The sequence below is a fragment of the Staurois parvus genome, unplaced genomic scaffold, assembly GCF_062004578.1.
Source record: "Staurois parvus isolate SC_StPar_1 unplaced genomic scaffold, SC_StPar_1.0 ptg001003l, whole genome shotgun sequence".
NCBI lineage: Eukaryota > Metazoa > Chordata > Amphibia > Anura > Ranidae > Staurois > Staurois parvus.
This window is the reverse complement of record NW_028318799.1, coordinates 561641-579356: the sequence shown is the minus strand read 5'-3', so window position 1 is coordinate 579356 and position 17716 is coordinate 561641. Positions and strand designations below refer to the sequence as shown.

Below are 17716 nucleotides of genomic sequence, written 5' to 3'. Positions count from 1 at the left end.
CCTATTGCCCGGGGGCCCCATGAGTTATCAGTCCACCCCTGGGTATAATCCACCTGGATGTATAAAGTAGTTGTGATGATATGTACAGTTTTACTAACACATGTCAACGTTGCAGAATTGTGTTTAGGCGTTAAGATTTGTTTTTCCATTAGGCGTGAAGGGGTTAAAGCTGTCCCTATGATTCCAGTAAGTTGGAAGGCTATGCTATGTCTGCGGTATGAACAGTGAGGGGAAAGCTCCCCACAGACTGTGATCAAAGACCGGGCAGGTCTCTCCTTCTCCCCTCCACAGGGGCGCGCTATGTACAGTGGTGGCGGGTCATTGTGTAGCCCAGCAGCCGACTGCAGAGCTGTGTGTCCTCTGTACGTGACACGGAAAAAGGCTGAGCCAGTGTGTTCCAGGCCTCCCCCAGCAGGGCGCATGAGCGGCTCCCCGCCCCCTGACATAAGGCAGCAGCTGACCTAGAGCGCCTTCTCAGTTGGCTGCCGCTGTATGAGGAGAGCAGACGGGGGGAGAGCTGTGACTTTGAGTGACCCGGTGTAGAGGCCGCACGATGTACAGCTTCGCACTGATCACGGTGTCTGCCGTGTTCCTTTTACTGGGCGGGAGAGGAGCGGACGGCTCAGGTAAATGGCATCACCTCCGGGAGGGAGGGAAAATACACATACAGGCCTGGTACCGTGTGTGCGGGAGGCCGGCGGGGTCACTTGTAGGGAAGGACATGTCATCCATGTTTATAGATGTCAGCGTAGTTCTCTCTATTACTAATCGGGGATGGTTAGGCCTACTAGGCGCTGAGGAGAGAGCTGAATGCTGCTGACTGGGGACACTAGCTGGGCACTAATAGCTCCAGGCTGGCTGATGTGACTGAACAGTGGCTGGAGAGGAGCTTCTCCTGAGCTCTGCTTATGTTTGTAGGGAAAGCTGGCTACACAAGCTAGGCCTTGTTTTTATCTCTTAGACACAGCAGACAATGGCAAGCCATGTTTGTCTCATTTGGGAGATCTCCCTCTGCTTCCTGCTGACTTCAGAGACGACAGGAAGTGAGGCTACATTCACACTGACAGAGAATAATGTTGGCTCACAATGTTGTCCTCTAGTTAGTCCAAAGTCCCACTGAAATGTAAACGATGAATGGTTGAGGAGAGAGCCTGAAGGAGAAACCCTGCTGCTAAATGCCGGGTAGGGTTCTTTAGCAGTGCACACTTAAAGGCTGGCCTTCCAAAAAGGAGTAGAAGCAGATCTCCAGAAAAATGGAGAAGGCGCCACTGAGTGTAGACTATAAGGACTTTATTACAATTCACTTACAGGAACACTCACATTTTGGAAGATCTGTGTAAGCACATCTTTAACCACTTCCATACCGGGCACTTTTACCCCCTTCCTGCCCAGGCCAGTTTTCTCACACTTTGAATGACAATTGCGCGGTCATACAACATTGTACCCAAACTAACATTTTATCATTTTCTTCACACAACTAGAGCTTTCTTTTGGTGGTATTTAATCACCGCTGGGGTTTTTATTTTTTGCTAAATTAACAAAAAAAGAACCACATTTTTCTTTGTTTCTGTTATAAAAGTTTGCAAATAAATAATTGTTCTTCATAAATTTAGGCCGAGATGTATTCTGCTACATGTCTTTGGTGAAAATAACCCAAATTAGGATGTATTTTTTAGTTTGTAGGAAAGTTATAGAGTTTACAAACTATGGGATAAATCTGAATATTGATCAATCTTGAAGTACTGACAGCCAATCTAATTTCTTGAGGTCCAAGAATGTCAGAACAGTACAGATGTCCCCCCAAATGACCCCTTTTTGCAAAGTAGACAGTCCGATGTATTTCATAAGAGGCATGCCGAGTTTTTTGAAGTTCTATATTTTTTTTTTTTGTCGATTTTTCGGAAAATTAAAAAAAACTATATTCACAATTTTTTTTTTATTTTTTTTTTTACATACTGTCACCAGTGCAGTACAGCGTCGTCATAGAACTGGCATGGCCGTGATCAGAGACACTGACTGGTGACAGCATGGGAAAAAAAAAAAAGTAAATTTTTTTTTTTAAATTAAATCTTCTTTCTTTTTTTAAGATTTTTTTTTTTTTTTTTTTCATATTTCACTTTGACCAAAGTAGTACAATGTTACCATAGTAACATTGTACTGCTTTGGGGAAGTGATAAGTATTTTTTTTTTTTTTTTTACACAATTTGCTTATAGCAAAGAATTACTTTGCTATAAGCAAGCATTTACCTGAATGACATCGATTCATTCAGGGTTTTTTTTTTTTTTTTTTTTTTTTTTTTTGTGCTTAGCTGTGATTTGGCCACAGCTAATCACATGACACAGCTGGGCTGTGATTGGCCCAGCTTGTGCATGTGATCGCTGTGACCATTCACAGCTAGGCACACTAGTATACAATGGATGGCATGAATGAAGCCTTCCATTGTATACAACTGTCATGTGACCTGCTGTGATTGGTCACAGCAGGTCACATGGTACCGGCAATGAGGCCGGTACTCGGATCTGTCTTCGGCCGTGTCTGAGGTACGTGGCCGGTGACAGTGCGCGGCTCTGCAGGCGCGCAAACTGCGCATGCCCGGGAGGATGCCATATGGCGTCCACCCGGAACGCTGAAGGACGCTGAACGGCCATTGGCCGGGCGGCTAATGGTTAAAGTATGGCCGTCTTCCAGGATGGACACGCTGTAGGTGCAGAACCTGCAGAGACTGGAACAGGCTGAGAGCTGTGTGTAGTGGGTCCTGGTCAGGTTGTTGTGTGGAGGGAGCCAGGTGTGTTCCGTAATTCGTGTTGGAACGCAGGTTAACCGCTGCGTTCTTCATGACCAGAAGTTACGTGGTGAAGTTTTAGCCCATGCACCCCAACTACAGGGGCACGCTCCTTTATCAAGCTTCAGAAAGGAGCGTGCCCCTGTAGTTAGGGCGCATGCTCCGAAACGTCATCGTATCACTTCCGACCACGTGGTTCCGAAGTATGCAGGCTCATGTTGCAAAGGAAAGCGGAGAAAGTAACGCATGCATGACTTTTAAAAATGCACCTCACCAATTCGAACTAACCTGGTACATGTGATTGGTGCCTGTAAAAGCACTGCGTTTGCTATCTACTTTTTGGGTACAAAGGCTATGATTTGTGTGGTGCAGGAAATGCACATGAGACATGCCTTCTCCGCATCGCTTTCTGATGTAAACTGACCCTTAAAGCAGAACTAAAGTCTACAATATTTACCTCTGCTTCCAACAGTTCACATTCCCTCATCAGCATCTTCTACCTGACTTTTTCCGGGTGCCAGGCTGCAACCATTTAGATAGGCCAGAGAGGGAAGATGTGCTGGAATGTAAACTGAGCTGTGCATGCGCAGCTTGACGTGCATTCTAGAGAAGGCTGCGAACAGCCAGGTAGATTCGTTTTATTGCTGAAGAGTCCCTTTTGCAATAAAGAACCTGTTTACAGTTTTCTAATTGGAGACATTTTGTTCTGCTTTAGGATTCACATCTATGCAGGTTCCCAGTGTGCTTTTGAGTTTTTTGGGGGGGGGTTTCCACACACTCCTTGACACGCATTTTATGTGTTTTTGGGAGGTGTCTGTTGCCATTCAGGATAATCCACCAAAAACACACAAAAAAATGCAAGCACTAAATTTTTTTTGATGTATTTCTGCTGCATTTCAACTGAAGTCTATTAAACCAAAAAACGCAGCCTGCTGCAGGGAAAATAAAGGTCCCTGACCCTTTCTAAAAAAAACGCAGAGATGTGAACAGGAAACCATGTTCAATAGACTGTAGTGCGTTTCTGCAAAACTGAAAACACACTGAAAAATGCATAGTTGTGAACCAAGTCTTAAAAGGTTCTGTTTTTACCAAAAAACTACTTATGCAGATGAGGGATGTTTGTAGATAAAACTGTGCAGCTTTGCTCAAAGTTGAGTAAATCTTTTCCTATAGGGTTTAGGCCATCTGCTTCCTGAAGCCTGCTAGAAAAATTCCCAGGATGTTGCCAAGACACCTAGCTGTTTCTTCATCACAGGAGTGAGCTCAGACACTGCGCTCAGAGCTACTGTATCAGGGAAGAGAGGGTGCGTGTGAGGAGGTTTGAATCTGAGGGCTCACTGCTGTGAAGGTGAACAGCACCAGCTTGGCTTCCCTTAGCAGTTTACAGTTGGGCTTCATGAGGTACTTAAATGGCCTACACCTAAAGGTAGGTACGCACGGGCTGAAAACAGTTGGTTCAGCAGGAATCGGCCAACTTTTTGACCTGTGTCTGCTCTGTTCTACAGAAGCCAGTCCTACAACTGGCTTCTGTCGAATGGGCATGCATGAACACCAGCATTCGATCAGTGTTGGCAGCTAGTGCCTGTGAGCGCTGAAGGGTGTGTTCTGGCGGGGCAGTCCTCCTGTCAGAGCACAAAAGACACAGCAGGGGAGATCACCACACTAACATCGATTGTGTTAGTAGTGCAATCTGTGTGTTTTTTTTTTTTTTTTTTTTTTTTTCAGCCCACTGAGTTGAACAAACAACTTCTAGTGTTTCAGGCTTTAGCAAGGACATTTTTCAGCTTTGGTCAAGGTTACACAGTTTGCTTTTATCTAGAGGTCTCATCTGCATAGGCAATTTTTTTGATAAAGGTGAACTATGCTTTTAAGCTAGCTGTACACTAGTCAGTTTAGCAGGGATCAGCCAAAAATCAATCATTCCTGCTCCACAGAAGTCTATCATTTTGATCAGCTTCTGTCAGAGGGACATGTTGGAAAATCTTGATCAGTGGTTGCAGCCAGTCAAATTCAGCCAATTATCTGTGTAATCTGACAGCAGAAGCTGCTTTCAGAATACAATGTTCTGGCAGGGGATTCCTCCATCCACCTTGTTTGGATAAAGGAATCTTAAATTTTTTTTTTTTTTTTTTAGGCCAGGATTGTAAGTGAGCAAATGATCTCACATCAGTGATTGTCAGCTAGCAAGTTGTTTGGCATAGGAAACATGATTATTGGGGTAATGTTTCCCTTGCCATGCTTACAGAAGCAGTCACACAGACACAATGCCAACAGGACCACCCACAGTTCAGACTTCAGCTGATTCATGGGCAGTTTAGGGCCATGAAGATTGAGATTAATGAACCTGTTTTCTTTAACAATTTTTACCCCTTGCCTTACATGGGTACATTAAATATTTTGTATTACAAAAGGGTACACAAATAGCAGACTTGACATGTAGACAGTCAGGTTAACTTTAACAGGACTTTTGAAATCTCTGAAACCGAGCAGGGCTAGTTTTAAGAGGTAAAACTTAAGAGTACAGTAAGCTTCTCGGTCTGATAATCCTCTTTCCTTCTCTGCCCCGAGATGCATGTGATTTGAGACCTTTTCTAGTTCAGAAACCCTTTGATGGCCTTCATTCTTCTCTGTGAGTGTAGTAAAGCTGGAGGTTGAGCACTTTTCATAGAGACACAAGTACATTTTATATAGAGCTCAGTTGTAACACACCTAAAATGCTACACCATCATGAATTTGCCGTAACATAGACCTGGTAAAAATGCTTACAGTAAAGTGAGCTGTTGGCAGTTAAATTAAGAGAATGAGTAGTTTTTATGGTAGAATTCATAAGGGCCTGTTTTCCGCATCGGAAGAATGCCAGTGCCCACTAGAGCACATAGAATACAGTTTTCTATGTGCACCATTCACACTGTAATTCAGCCCAGCAGTGCAATAAAATACAGACCTGCTGCATTATGTTGCACCTCACTGGACACTTGAAAGTCACCCTGCACACACGCAACACTGTGCTGTGTAGTGACATGCAGTGTCTTTTTTTTTTTTTTTTTTTTTTTTTTTTTTTTTTTTTTTCTTGTCAACTTTATTTGAAATGCACAAAGAAGAAATGGAACTGTGTGATGGGGTAAAACACGCATTACACCATCCCCTGCCGTACGTCACTGCAGTCCAAAACTGACAGCTGCCTGTAAACTAAGCTACTCCAGTTTAGTGTGCGGGCGAGTGTGAATGGGTCCTTAATGCATAGTTCAGAAGATATCTGCCTAGAGAACCTTGGACACGCTGCAAATACAATAAAGAAAAAAGCTTTTTGCGCTGACAAAGAAATCTAACTATGCTGAAAGCACCAAAAGTGTTCGACCACTCAAAAGGCAAATCAAAACCATAAGTAAATAGTGCTGCACTGGGAATCTCAACCTAAAAGTGCATACTAATCCGTAAGCGAGTGGATAAATCAATAGCCCACCCACCTCCATATTGGGGACATATAACAATGTAAACCATAATACAAGCGGTTCACTATAAAAGTGAATAATAAACACTCAACTGAGCCCAATAAACAAACCTTAATATTGCAATAACCCACACAGTGAGTGAATGTAACTGTATAAACCTAAAGCATACAGAATGCACAAGTGTACAGAGAAATTCAACCGGTCAACTCCAGGTTGACTATCCTAGTAAAGGCCATGTAAAAAATATATTTAACTGTATATCATGAACACAATGAGGTATGGCTCACATATAGGTAGATAAAGCAAAGTGATATCATAATCGATAGTCTATAATGACAGTCCACAGTGATGATCATAAGTCTCCAAAATTCAGAGTGAATCTTCCCTTGGGTACATCGCTGTGTTCGCCCTCACCCAGCATGCACACTTACCTCCAAGCGTTGACCTATAGATAACAGGTGAAGAAGCGCTCAAGCCAACATCCAAATTACTCTGCTGGTCAGGGCTGGTGGGATTCTGCTCCAACAGCTCTGTGGCTTAAGGGTGTAATCTGTCAGTGTCGCCTCCGTACTTCATCTCTCACATATCCCCGGTGTCTCCAGACAGACTGCTGTGCTCTCTGGTGTCTCCTGTCTGCTCTCCAGACTACAGAGCTCTGCCTGGGTGTCTCAGGTGACCCTAAACTGCCCAAAATCTGGAATGGAACACTCTTGTTACAAGATGGTCTTTAGAGTTGGTGCTGCTTTAATAGTTATTGTGAAGTCCAGTAACTAGAGGGCTTGCCTGTGTTAGATGTGACTTTCATGGTGAAAAGGTTAAAGCCTGTAAGAGAAGTAACAGTGGCTTGATGATATTGACTGTTGGCATTTACTTTTTCAGAGTAGAACCTAAACTGAGTCAATTTGAGGTTATGCCTAGGAAGTGTATATAATGGCTTTGTTCAGTCTGTTTTTGGCCCTACCTCTCCTGTGGGTCACAGGAGCTCACTTAGTTCTTCACTCCCGTGACACTTATTCAGCCAACAGCGAGCTAAAGTCTGCTGATGTTACTGAACCATTCCAGGCTCAGGAGAGATCCCATCTTTAATGTTGGGATCCACCCCGACGCCTGGACTGCCAGCTGGCTCAGGCTTGCAGCAAGCCGCTGAGAGCCTGAACCCGTCGCTCCCACTCCACAGCCTGGAGCTCCAGTGAGTACTCGATGGGCGCAGCAAAGTGACTGGTGACTGACTGTCCCAGGTCTCTGCTCACTAAAAATCCAGAACTAGGCAATCAGCATTTGATTGCTTCGTACGCGGTCCTAGAAGCGGTGGTGGACAGATACAGCCTCTGGTCGATACTGCATCCACCTAGGGTGAGTATGTAGGTTTTCTTTTTTTAATTCCCAAATTTCTCTTTTTAACGTTGAATTCCCTAAATTCAGCTCCTTTTTAAAAAGTAAAGGAACACTATCAGTAAGCCAAAGGAGGTGCATGACACCTCCTGGGTTTCTCTATTATTTACATCTGAATACCTATTTCTGCCCTCCCCTCTGCTGCCTATTTACAGAAGCTTTTGTATTTTGTGAATGTGTTCACATAATAAAAAGGCTTCTGTGATTGGGCAGGAGGAGGGGAGAGCAGGGGTGGACATATCTGCAGTGATTCTGGTGTTGAAGTCTAGTGCCAGGATCCCTGAACTACAGCAAAACTGTCTTCTGTTAGTTCTGTACACCTGTTAGATGTAAATGGAGAAGCCCAAGAGGTGTCATGCACCTCCTTTGACTTTACACAGTTTGCCTTCGCTCTTTGGAAAGGAGTGGTTCTTGGAGTTCAGCTTTGATATAAAATGTTATCTGGAGTTGGGGTGTAAACTGGTGTACTTTAGGCTTGCTTGTTTTAGGGACATGTGGACAAGCTGCAGAAAAGATTTCCTTTTCTGCACGTACATGGTAAGAGTGGCATTAATTAACTTGTATGAGGTTTACGTCAATTAAATATTGGCTTTGTTTTTAATTGGGTAACTGATTAACTGAAAAATATAGAGATGAGTTTAAAGGTTAACTAAACTGAAAGACATCCTTAAATCTTGTTTTGACATTAAGAAATGATTACCTTTATTCCAAAAGGAAAAACACTGCTGTAACTGCTTAGGGTATTCAGCTTCAATTTTGTTAGTGTATCTAAATCTGCTAGTAAATCTACCACTCTCATCCCCAAGACTGACAATGGTGTCCCTAATGCTCCTCTATCCAGTGTGTTGTCACTCTAATACAGGAGGTGTTTTACTGGTCAGATCACCAGTGAAAGGCACTGGCGATCTGCCGCCCGATTACTTCCACAGCCCCCGATAATGTTTTTGCAAAAAAAAAAAAAATCGTTACACCCAAGCACATAACATTTCCTCCCAAAAAACTGAGGACCCCCACATATACGCAAGTACGAACATAAACATACACTTTGGGGGTCCTACGCATGAAAACATCAAATGCAATACATGTTACATATTGCCGTGCATGCCAGAGTGAGAGCAGTAATTCTAGCACAAGACCACCTTCTTAAAACTAAACTGATTACCTATAGGGGCTTTTGAAGCATCGCCTATAGAACATATAGGGTACTGAAGTTTGTTGCGCACACACATTTTAAGGTTTGACTATTGGTGCAACCTCATCTTTTATATTTTACCAAAAATCTGGGTAATTTATTGGCCAAAATTCACTTGAGTTGTGTTCTTTTGTTTGTGTTTGTTTTTTTTTTTGTTTTTGTTTTTTACTGAAAAATTGCTGGAACTACCACTATTTTATTCTCTACGGTGTCTGCTTTCAGAAAATATGTTTCAGGGTTTTGTGTTCTCTTCAAACCCAAAATGATCTTTTTAAACGTGTGCGCAAAATGCAACAATGGCTCCGGCAGCAAAAGGGATAATGGAAAATTTATTCCAATGCTCCATTATACATGGCAATCACTTTCAAAGCTGTTTCCAGACTCTTAACCACAATACACTAGGGTTGCATCGAAATTTCGGTGGCTGAAATGTTTGTAGAAATTTTAAAGCGTCACCCATAGAGATTAAGTACTGTAGTTTCACGCCATTCCACGAGCGTGCACAATTTTAAAGCCTGGCATGTTTGGTATCTATTTACTTGGCGTAACATCTTTCATATTTTACAAAAAAAATTGGGGAGTATATTGTGGTGTTATATTTTTTTTGGGGGAAAAAAAATAATTTTTAAAAACTGTCCATTTTGGTTTTCAGCCAAGTGCATCCTGAATTTTCGGTTTCGACACCAGAATATTTTCATTTCGTTGCACCACTACAATACACTCAATTTCCTAGTCAGTTTAAATTGTTTATTCATTTTGTGTCCTTTCTTTCTTGACGCCACAAAAAGGGAAAAAGGTGGGTTGCTATGGCTATGCTCATTTATTCCATTCTTCCTAAATCCATTTTGATAAAGAAAAGGTTGTACGGCATATCACAACCCTAACACCTGTCAACACATTTCCTAAGCTACTGTGTAAATATTTGCCTACAGCATGATTTTCCCCAATTCCATATATTCTGACTAGTACATACCAGTGATTCTCCTGTTCTGAATGGTGCATGTTATCCCACCACATATGCAGGTTTTACAGACTCCACAAAAGCTGCTGGTCCATTGTTCCACCTCCACCCTACCTGTTGCAGAGTGGCCTTCTCAAAAGGGGAGAGCGCAGTTTGAACAGACAGCAGTGGCTGCTACTAAACTCAGCTGGAGAAGAGAGGGTGCACTGTGCCAATGGTCTCTTGGGGTGCTCAGTTGTAATTCCCACCTGAACAGCTGCATGTACAATAGGAGAATGTGAATCATTTTAAATTTGGAGGAGTGTTGGTATGTACTATTCAGAGCATATGCAATGGCATAGGGGGATTTGGGGAGAACATAGCAGTAAAAGTTCACCTTCAATGACAACTGAAAACAATACTCTGCATTAAACAAGAGGTTGCCTCCTTGTACAGTATCTCCCAGAAGTGAGTACACCCCTCACATTTTTGTAAATATTTTTTATTATATCTTGTGACAACACTGAAGAAATGACACTTTGCTACAATGTAAAGTAGTGAGTGTACAGCTTGTATAACAGTGTAAATTTGCTGTCCCCTCACAATAACTCAACACAGCCATTAATGTCTAAACCGCTGGTAACAAAAGTGAGTACACCCCTAAGTGAAAATGTCCAAATTGGGTCCAATTAGCCATTTTCCCTCCTTGTTTAGTGTTACAATGTCTCAGGTGTGAATGGGGAGCAGGTGTGTTAAATCTCGAATTGTTGCTCTACATAAAGATGGCCTAGGCTATAAGAAGATTGCCAAGACCCTGGAACTGAGCTGCAGCACGGTGACCAAGACCATACAGCAGTTTAACATACAGTGCCTTGAAAACTTATTCATACCTCCTTGAAATCTTACATATTTTGTCATGTTACAACCAAAAACGGAAATGTATTTTATGAAGTAGGCCAACACAAAGTGGCACATAATTATGAAGTGGAAGGAAAATGATAAATTGTTTAAAAAAAAATGTTTTTGCAAATATGTGAAAAGTGTGGCGTGCATTTGTATTCAGCCCTCCTGAGTAAATATTTTGTAGAACCATCTTTTCGCTGCAAGGACAGCTGCAAGTCTTTGGGGATGTCTCTACCACTTTTGCACATCTAGAGTGACTTTTTTTTTTTTTTTTTCCCCTCCATTCTTCTTTGCAAAATAGCTCAAGCTCTGTCAGATTAGATGAAGATTGCTGTTCACAGACAGTCTCCAAGTCTTGCCACAGGTTCTCAATTGGATTTAGGTCTGGACTTTGACTGGGTCATTCTAACACATGAATATGCTTTGATCTAAACCATTCCTTTGTAGCTCTGGCTGTATGTTTAGGGTCGTTGTCCTGCTGGAAGGTGAACCTCCACCCCAGTCTCAAGTCTTTTGCTGACTCGAACGGGTTTTCTTCTAAGATTGCCCTGTATTTGGCTCCTACCATCTTCCCATCAACTCTGACCAGCTTCCCTGTCCTTGCTGAAGAAAAGCATCCCCACAACATGATGCTGCCACCACCATGTTTCATGGTGGGAATGGTGTGTTCAGGGTGATGTGCAGTGTTTGTTTTCAGGAACACATAGCGTTTTGCTCTTAGGCCAAAAAGTTCAATTGTGGTCTCATCTGACCAAAGCATCTTCTGCCACCTGTTTGCTGTGTCTCCCCCAGATGGCTTCCTGCAAACTGAAAATGGGGCTTCTCATAGCTTTCTTTCAACAATTTCTTTCTTCTTGCCACCCTTCCATAAAGCCCAAATTTGTGGAATGAACAACATATAGTTGTCTTGTGGACAGATTCTCCCACCTTAGCTGTGGATCTCTGTAGCTCCTTCAGACTTACCATGGGCCTCTTGGCTGCTTCTCTGATTAATGCTCTCCTTGCCCGGCCTGTCAGTTTAGGTGGACGGCCATGTCTTGGTAGGTTTGCAGTTGTGCCATACCCTTTTCATTTTCGGATGATGGATTGAACAGTGCTCCGTGAGATGGTCAAAGCTTTGGATTTTTTTTATAACCTAACCTCGCTTTAAACTTCTCTACAACTTTATCCCTTACCTGTCCAGGGTGTTCATTGGCCTTTCATGATGCTGTTTGTTCACTAATGTCCTAACAAACCTCTGAGGGCTTCACAGAACAGCTTTATTTATACTGAGATTTTAGTTAGGGGTATCGGAGTAAAGGGGGCACACGTCATACTTTTCAGATTATTTGTAAAAAATTTTGAAAACCATTTATCATTTTCCTTCCACTTCACAATTTATGTGCCACTTTGTGTTGGTCTATCGGGCTGCATTCACACAAGCATTTTGGACAGGCACTATAGAGAACAATTTATTTTTATTTATTTTTTTTTTTTTTGGAGTTTCAAGCTACAAAAAGCTCCTGTGAATGAATGCAGCCTTACATAAAATCCCAATAGAATACATTTTAAGTTTTTGGTTGTAACATGACAATGTGGAAAATTTCAAGGGCTATGAATACTTTTTTCAAGGCACTGTACAATACCATGTTTTTAGTATACAGTCATGGCCGAAATTGTTGGCACCCTTGATATTTCTCCAGGAAATCATGTATTTCTCACGAAACGTATTGCATTAACACATGTTTTGCTATACACATGTTTATTCCCTTTGTGTGTATTGGGACAAAACAAAAAAAGGGAGGAAAGAAAGCAAATTCGACAATGTCACACAAACCTCCAAAAATGGGCTGGACAAAAGTATTGGCACCCTTTCACAACTGCGGATAAATAAGAATGTTACAAGCATGTGATGCTCCTGTAAACTCACCTGGGGCAAGTAACAGGTGTGGGCAATATAGAAATCACACCTGAAAGCAGATAAAAAGGAGAGACGTTCACTTAACCTTTGCATTGTGTGTCTGTCTGTGCCACACTAAGCATGGACAACAGAAAGAGGAGACGAGAACTGTCTGAGGACCTGAGAACCAAAATTGTGGCAAAATATCAACAATCTCAAGGTTACAAGTCCATCTCCAGAGAACTAGATTTGCCTTTGTCCACAGTGCGCAACATTATCAAGAAGTTTGCAACCCATGGCACTGTAGCTAATCTCCCTGGTCGTGGACGGATGAGGAAAATTGATGAAAGATTGCAACGCAGAATAGTCCGGATGGTGGATAAGCAGCCCCAAACATGTTCCAAAGACATTCAAGCTGTCCTGCAGGCTCAGGGAGCATCAGTGTCAGCGCGAACTATCCGTCGACATTTAAATGAAATGAAACGCTATGGCAGGAGACCCAGGAGGACCCCACTGCTGACACAGAGACATAAAAAAGCAAGACTACAGTTTGCCAAAATGTACTTGAGTAAGCCAAAAGCCTTCTGGGAAAACGTCTTGTGGACAGATGAGACCAAGATAGAGCTTTTCGGTAAAGCACATCATTCTACTGTTTACCGAAAACGGAATGAGGCCTACAAAGAACAAAACACAGTACCTACGGTAAAATATGGTGGAGGTTCAATGATGTTTTGGGGTTGTTTTGCTGCCTCTGGCACTGGGTGCCTTGACTGTGTGCAAGGCATCATGAAATCTGAGGATTACCAAAGGATTTTGGGTCGCACTGTAGGGCCCAGTGTCAGAAAGCTGGGTTTGCGTCCAAGATCCTGGGTCTTCCAGCAGGACAATGACCCCAAACATACGTCAAAAAGCACTCAGAAATGGATGGCAAAGAAGCGCTGGAGAGTTCTGAAGTGGCCAGCAATGAGCCCAGATCTAAATCCCATTGAACACCTGTGGAGAGATCTTAAAATTGCTGTTGGGAAAAGGTGTCCTTCCAATAAGAGAGACCTGGAGCTGTTTGCAAAGGAAGAGTGGTCCAAAATTCCGGGTGAGAGGTGTCAGAAGCTTATTGATGGTTATAGGAAGCGACTGATTTCAGTTATGTTTTCCAAAGGGTGTGCAACCAAATATTAAGTTAAGGGTGCCAATACTTTTGTCCAGCCCATTTTTGGGGTTTTGTGTGACATTATGTCATATTTGCTTTTCTGCCTCTGTTTTATATTTGTTCCAATACATACAAAGGGAATAAACATGTGTATAGCAAAACATGTGTTAATGCAATACCTTTTTTGTGTGAAATACTTGATTTTCAGGAAAAATATCAAGGGTGCCAACAATTTCGGCCATGACTGTATTTAAAGCCAAAACTTTTTTTTTTCTCAGAATAGAAGTCTCCATTGGAAAAACTTTTCCTCTTTTCTGGTGGCAACATTTTGTATTTGCCCTCCCTGGTTATGTTGGGTGATCGTGACAATTGGAGTGAGTAAATCGCAGCACAGACTGACAATGGTTTTAACCAAAATCGTAAAGGATAACTTCACCTTTTTTATAAAAAAAATAATAATAATGCACATCTATTTGTAGATACAAAAAACCCCACATTTTTATACCACTGAAGCCTGTAAAGCATTGCATCTTTCCCTTTTAGCTTGTGGTTTCTATGGTCAAGGTCACATAGTACAATTGTCATAGCCCAAAGGCTGTGGAGGAAAAAAAAAAAACCTCAACATCTAGAGGGAATGACGTTTTGCGTCCTGGACAGTACATTGAATTCAGTCAAACTGGTATAGTAAGCCTGTGGGTTGAGTACACATCAATAAAACATAGTTGCTTTCAGGTGTGTTTTTTTTTTTTTTTTTTTAAGTAAAAAAAATAAAATCTGCATAAGGGATGGTACATTCATAGATCTTTTTCTATCTTCCATCAATGAAAAGTACTGCCTGGAGGAGGCAGACCTTTCACTCATTCATTCATCCACCCACCCATCACTCATTCATCCACCCATCCATTCAGTTTTTTTTTTTGATGGAAATAGACCTTTTCATTTATCCTCCTGTTCTCTATTCATAGACCGTGTTTCATTGATGGAAGCTGTAGCAAAGCTTCTATGAATGGAGCGGTGGAAAGGACAGCCATGGTCATTCTTGATACATACCTAACTGTTCCAGCAGCTGTATAGACCCCTGCATCCCCAGAAGATCACCACTGCTGGGATATGGTACTCGGGGGACTGAAGATTTCAACAAAGAAGCTAAATTGTAGGGGTCATTGATATTGTCCAAGTTGGCATTTATCAAATTTGTGCATAAACACATTCTGAACTTGTGCATCCTGTGAGGATTTAAAAACCCAACCTCCATCCTGGTACCCCCAACAAGCCATGTTTTGAAATTTTATCTTGGCTACAATAGCATTCATAAATACCAATCCATTGACATTGATTTAAAGTACCTGGGCACGAAAAATGCATGCCTGAATGATCAGTGGTTAGAGACTGCCCAGAGACACTGACACAATGCCTGTTCAGGGTAAAGTGACATCTTCTGCTCTTGTTGGCCAAGCCCCACTCCTCCCATGGTCTTCTCCAGACACTGGAGCATCCCAAGCAAGACTTGTAGAAAATGTAACCACCTTACTGAAGAACTCCTGGCATAATTCTTGTTAAACTGCTATGTAACCACATTCCATGAGGTGCATGCCTTCTCCACGATTGCCTCCTTTTTGAATGTTTGCTTATTTGTAAAGATGCAGGCTGTAATCGGTCCTAACATGGCTACACAGTGCAGCATTAATCTGAGACAAATATGCAGGATGGGAGCTTTGCTGGCTGCATGTTTCAACACCACTAGTTAATCCATCATAAACTGAATCAGGATGACAGACCTAGAGTCTGCGGCGTTAAAAATCAATTAACAGTGAGTTCTCCATTATTTTTATTACGAGTTCACTTTTAGGAATCGGGAGTAATTTCTTCTCATGTGAAAGGTCCTCTCTATCCAGCTAGTGCCAAAGTAAATGACCTGTCAGGGACTCTGCGGAGGAGCTCCCTTTTTTTTTTTTTTTCTCTTTTTTTTCCTTTTGCTTTACTTTAAACTCCAAACACACTGGATTATAAGAAACCATACACTGTGCCCCTTGGTGGTTCTGCCTCCTCTGACAACACATGCCACCTCTGAGATCCCCACCCCTATGATGTCATGGGGGCAGGGTCTTGGGGCAGCATGTGTCATAGGGGTCACCCCATGTTCACTTGGGGGGGTAGCGGCTGTCCTTGGAGTAAGGGTATGGTATAGATTTGAAGGGGGGCACACCTGGTTTTTTTTTTTTTGTTTGTTTTTTTTTTGTTTTTTTTTGTGTGTGTGTGGGGGTTCCCCTTAAAATGCATACCAGACTCAAAGGGCCGGCGACTTGCAGATGACTCATCCCTGGCAGGTTGTTTTCTGAACAGCATAAAATGCTCAAATGTGTGAATAGCGTGTTTTCTGTGTCTCTTTGGAGGAATACCCCCCCCCCCCCCCCACCTGAGCATTTTTAAGCTTCAAGCTGCAAAGCGCTCGGGTGTGAATAGGGCATCCAGACTACATTGTGCATATTTGTAGGGTCAGTTACAAAAGTTGCACAATGCAGATTAGCTGATAGTGCAGTTATGGTAATGGTGATGTTTCCAGTGTAGCTACAGAGTACATAGTCACTGTCGAGTACATATCTGTACACAGTCACAGAAGCTAGAGCAAGGATTGTTTGTGACCAGATGGAATCTAGTTGTGCAAAAATAAGACTTGAAGATTGGTGATCGGGAAAGGACAGACAATTGCCATCTTTCCAGCAACATTTAAGGCCTACCATTTTTAGGCAATGCTGTTTAACTCATGCTTGACACTTTGTATGGTGCAAGCTATTGACACAGATGTGATTTCTCACAGATTTGACTGCAATAGACGATAGTATTAATGTAAACTTTTATGTTTTTGCTTTTACTGTTCTATTGTGGAGTGCATAGTTTAAATTCAGGAAGAGAAGTACCTCCATTTTTGTCTTCTTGCAATTGCCTATACAGTAGCAAGCTGTGTTGCTGTTGTAGTGGATTTAGATTACAAGCGGTTAAAACTGTTGATATACAGTGAAGGAAATAAGTATTCGATCCCCTGCTAATTTTGAATATTTGCCCGCTCACAAAGAAATGATCAGTCTAAAATTTGAATGGTAGGTATATTGTAACACGGAAAGACAGAATAGCAACAAAAAATTCAAAAGAAATGCATGTCTAACATTATGCACTGATTTGCATGTTCATGAGGGAAATAAATATTTGATTCCCTTCACAAAACATGACTGGGTACTTGGTGGCAAATCCCTTGTTGGCAATCAGAGGTCAGATATTTCCTGTAGTTGGCCACCAGGTTTGCACACATCTCAGGAGAGATTTTGGCCCACTCCTCTTGGCAGATCCTCTTCAAGTTAAGGTTTGGTGGCTGATGTTTGGCAACTTGAACTTTCAGCTCCCTCCTACAGATTTTCAATCTGATTAAGGTCTGGAGACTGGCTAGGCCACTCCAGAACCTTAATGTGCTTCTCACCCACCACGACCCATTTTCAATGCCCTGGCTGAGGGAAGAAGGTTCTCACCCAAGATTTGATGTTACTTTGCCCCATTCATCGTCCCTTTTTGATGCGGTGCAGTTGTCCTGTCCCCTTAGCAGAAAAACCGCCCCAAAGCAGAATGTTTCCACCACCATGTTTGACAGTTGGGATGGTGTTCTTGGGGTCATAGGCAGCATTCCTCCTCCTCCAAACATGACGAGTTGAGTTGATGCCAAAGAGCTTGATTTTGGTCTCATCTGACCGCAACGCTTTCAACTATTCCTCCTCTGCATCATTCAGATTTTCAGTGGCAAACTTCAGACGGGCCTGGACATGTGCTTTCTTGAGCAGAGGGACCTTGCGGGCACTGCAGGATTTCAATCCTTGTAGGCATAGTGTTACCAATTGTTTTCTTGGTGACTGTGGTCCCAGCTGCCTGGAGATCATTGACAAGATCTTTGTGTGTAATTCTGGGATGATTCCTCACTGTTCTCATGATCATTGACACTCCACGAGGTGAGATCTTGCATGGTGCACCAGACCTAGGGAGAT

The 17716-nt window shown here is 42.4% G+C and overlaps 1 protein-coding gene across 1 annotated transcript in view; it reads left to right on the top strand.

Moving 5' to 3' along the window:
- The first annotated feature begins 465 nt into the window (after nt 1-465).
- BSG (basigin (Ok blood group)) overlaps nt 466-17716 on the top strand; it is a 45891-nt gene continuing 28640 nt past the window's right edge. Inside the window, exon 1 of the mRNA XM_089657459.1 lies at nt 466-626. Within this exon, the coding sequence (XP_089513585.1) occupies nt 554-626 (73 nt within the window). The 5' untranslated portion in view covers nt 466-553. The remainder of the gene's footprint in view (nt 627-17716) is intronic.